Genomic DNA, 3,782 nt, shown 5'->3' on the forward strand with positions numbered 1-3,782 from the left:
CGGCATTACTTAAGGATCACGTCGGGCTGTGGCGTGATTTCCTCTCCTCTTGCACTGCGTGAGTTATGTAAACATTTCACCTTTTTTTGTAATATATTCAGGTGGGGAGCCTCCCCCCCACCCCCCCTGGTGACCATTTCAAAAAAAAAGGTGAAGGGGTTGTCAGCAGCAGTGAGCAAAGGACCAAGGCACCAAGCGAAGTTATTCAAAATCTGGGCCGGCCCAAGAGGCAGCCTGGCTTACCAGCTCGGGTGGCTGGGCCGGAGTGGGCCCATGTGGGCGCTGGTACTTAAACCAGGAGACGACGAGCGAATGGATCAGGCAGGGGCAAACGGCTAGTACTCTCTTCCTCCTTGTAGCTCGATGGATCTCTTTTAGGCCCAGGAATGCGGAGCCCTTGCCCTGATATCCCCTTCCAAACCCCGGCCTCCTCCCTCAAAACAAAAGAGAGAGAAAGTTTCCCCAAATCGAAAATCCGAAGCCCCAGGAGAGCGCCGCCATGCCGCGGTCCTGCTCCGCCGCCGCCCTCCTCCTCCTCGTCGTCCTCCTCGCCGCCCCCCTCCAGCCCACCTCCGCCGCCAACCCCGACGCGACGGCCTTTGGCCGCGCGGCGTTCCTGAAGAAGCTCACGCTCCTGGGCTCCGCCTCGATCCTCCAGGGCCGCCAGCTCGCTGTTGCGCTTACCACCAACTCCAGCGACGGCATCGGCGCCGGCCGCGCCCTCTTCTCCGACCCCGTGCGCCTCCTCCTCCCGCGAGCCGACCCGCGCGCCGCCCCGGCGCAGGCCTCCTTCGCTACCCGCTTCACCTTCCGCATCACGCCCTCCCCAAGCTACGGAGACGGGCTGGCCTTCATCCTCACCTCCTCGCCCACCTTCCTCGGAGCCTCCAACGGTTACATGGGGCTCTACGCCGCCGCCCCCGCCCCCGCTTCCGCCCCCGGCGTGTCCACCGTCGCCCTCGAGCTTGACACGCACCACGACGTCGCGCTCCACGACCCCGATGGCAACCACGTCGCGGTCGACGCCGGCTCCATCTTCTCCGTCGCGTCCGCGAGCCCGGGCGTCAACCTCAAGGCCGGCGTTCCCATCACGGCCTGGGTGCAGTACCACGCGCGGCGCCGCCGGCTCCAAGCGTGGATCTCCTACTCTTCCTCGCGACGCCACCTCGACCCCGCTTTGTCACTGGCCATCGACCTCTCGGGACTGGTCGAGGAGCTCATGTACGTCGGCTTCTCAGCCTCCAACGGCGAGGGCGGCAGGGCGATACATCTCATCGAGAACTGGTCCTTCCGGACATTCTGGGATCTAAACACGGCGCAGGGCCCCCCTCCCCTGCCTTCCTCAACACAGCATAAGGACGAGACATCTGTCAGCAGCACACCGCCCACGTCTGCTACCGCAAAACATCGCCACGTCGTCCCTGCAGTTTTGGGTGCCTTGATCTTCGTACTGGTCCTCGGGGGCATCATCTGTGTACTGTTCCATCGCCGCCGTCGGAAGGCAGGGAGACGCGTTCAGCTCGCAGTCCAATCCGAGATGGCTCGGAGTGTCTGAGTCGGTGTGTGGGATGAGTGATCTCTGGTTGCTTGATCGTGTAGGTTGAACAAGATGTGAGTTCCTTCTGCTACTAAAATGATTATCTTAATTTCAAAAAAAGAGAGAGATTATCTTAGGCATGAAAGCTACTAAAAGGCTATTTCTGGCCTCCTTGCTGATTCAAGATGTAAGTTTGTTCTGCTAGTGTGTGTAATGTTGTAGATTGTGAGTTTGTGATCTCCTCAGACTTTCGGCAGCTCATTATCCTTGTGTTTGCCTTCGCAATTGGTAATTGAATGTGCGATAAAAACTATTTGATGACAAGCTTCTCTTGTTTATAAGATGCTTTCAATGTGTTGGACAATAGAGGTATGACCTGTGATCCACATACTATGAAACTCTGAAGTATCCTGTCATCTATTAGACTATGCAGTTTAGGATGCCTTAAATAACCTGATCAATTTGTTTCTATGTCTGCATTAAACATTCTTCGTTTACTTTGAATATTCTCCTTTGGTCAGGCCACAGATTCATACGGCATGCTACTATTAAGTGATTCATGCTTTTTACACAGGTGATGCTTTTGACACATCTGTGTCCTTTTTTATATGTAATGCTACCTCTGCAAGCTTGTTCGGCTTGAACAGAACTACTCCCTCCGTTCGGAATTACTTGTCGTAGAAATGGATGTATCTAGACGTATTTTAGTTCTAGATACATCCATTTCCGAGACAAGTAATTCCGAACGGAGGGAGTAGTAGTTTAGTAAGAGAGCCACACGTTGCTGCTAAGATAAGGTTTCTGAAATATATTTCACAGTTTTGTATTGGAAAGCCAAGTTCTTAGCGAATGAAACAATCTGCTGTCAATAAAAGCCAGGTATGACAATATGTTGTTGAAACTTCAAACGTCCAAATGCTTCATGTGTGGTTGCTTAGATATTTGTCAAGACATGGAATGTATTTGTCATTTTGAAAAATCCCACATGTATATTTTAAGACAGGTTCTTTTGGTAGTGGATCAAATATACCCCTGTTTGTTATTCTAGTTTTTGGATGGAACGATTGATGACAGAGCGAAAGATTTTGCTTTGCCTGCGTGACATGTCCCTTCCTACATCCGTGTGGAAGAAAGGAGCCATTAGTGTTTCTTCCAGAATTTCATCATTGCTCTTGATGTTACTACTTTTCTGCCAAACTATGTTGGCCTCCTGATAAACGCATGACCTAGTCCTGAGTCTTAACTGAACTTGTCACAGTAAAGAAAAAGTCCATAACAGTCCAAGCTCTATTTGATATTGCTTGCCTATTTTTATCTGAGACACAGGTAATGCTTGATGTTAGTATTTCCTATAGTCTGTTCCACACTTCCATGTATCCTATAACTATATGGTGTGAAGTTTCTGGACGATTTAGGAGGTCTCTATATCCAATCATTGTACTACCGTTGTGAGCATAGAATGGAGAAGTTCCTACATATAGAATTCATAGTTGAAGAATAATGTTGATTTCAACAAAAGATGGGAATCCATCATATATTACGGGTGTCTTGAGGTTTTCAAATGGTGTATCATATCAGATGGTCTTTGTGTTTGCCTACACAGGCATGTCCTGGTAGAAAAAGGGCGTTTCCGTAACTTTATATACATTGTGGCCTTCCACAAATGTCAGCATTTTTATTAGTTTATTGTTTGTGCTTGCCGTAGTGAGTTTGACAATTGGTAGTTGAATTTGTGGTAGTTCCAACTGAAAGTATTTCGGAGCGTGTCTCCTTACTTGGGCTATGAAATTTTGTTAACTGGGTGCTCGTGATTGCCTCTCCATTTAACTGATTGGTAGTTAAACTGTGAGTATTACCTTTCTCCTTTATTAGATGCTGTCAAGTGCGCCTGAATAATATCGGGTCTTGACAAGTTTTCAAGTCCGTCTAAGCTAATGATGGTTGAAAAACAGTTTTACTATTTGTCAACCGACTGTTTTCATTTCGTCAACAGTCGATTCGTGTCTCTGTTCTATTGTCTTTCAGATTCTGTCGCTCTCTGCTTCGATATTTCTTTTCATTGCGCAGTTTTTCGTCGCGACAGCCGGTCCGTTTTTTCCTGCGCGGAGGGTCGTGGAGCATAGCAGTTGTGCACTTGTGTGCGAGTCCTTTTTCCTTTCCATTTTGAAATTTTCTTTTTGCGCTTTTTTCCATTTAGTCTCATCATCCCCCTTTCTCCTCAGTACAGGTGTTGGAATGACGCCGC

At 49.1% G+C, this 3,782-nt stretch overlaps 1 protein-coding gene across 1 annotated transcript; it reads left to right on the forward strand.

The window, feature by feature from the left end:
- Positions 1-341: 341 nt before the first annotated feature.
- LOC123059312 (L-type lectin-domain containing receptor kinase S.7) lies at positions 342-1,918 on the forward strand. Its single transcript, XM_044481904.1, has one exon. The coding sequence runs from the start codon at positions 500-502 to the stop codon at positions 1,553-1,555; it is 1,056 nt and encodes a 351-aa protein (XP_044337839.1). The 5' UTR covers positions 342-499; the 3' UTR covers positions 1,556-1,918.
- Positions 1,919-3,782: the final 1,864 nt, after the last annotated feature.

This window comes from Triticum aestivum, chromosome 3A (genome assembly GCF_018294505.1).
Source record: "Triticum aestivum cultivar Chinese Spring chromosome 3A, IWGSC CS RefSeq v2.1, whole genome shotgun sequence".
Taxonomy (NCBI): Eukaryota; Viridiplantae; Streptophyta; class Magnoliopsida; order Poales; family Poaceae; genus Triticum; species Triticum aestivum.

Bases quoted from the DNA above. Each gene is read 5' to 3' on its own strand.
- LOC123059312 (XM_044481904.1), top strand. From the start codon at position 500: ATGCCGCGGTCCTGCTCCGCCGCCGCCCTCCTCCTCCTCGTCGTCCTC.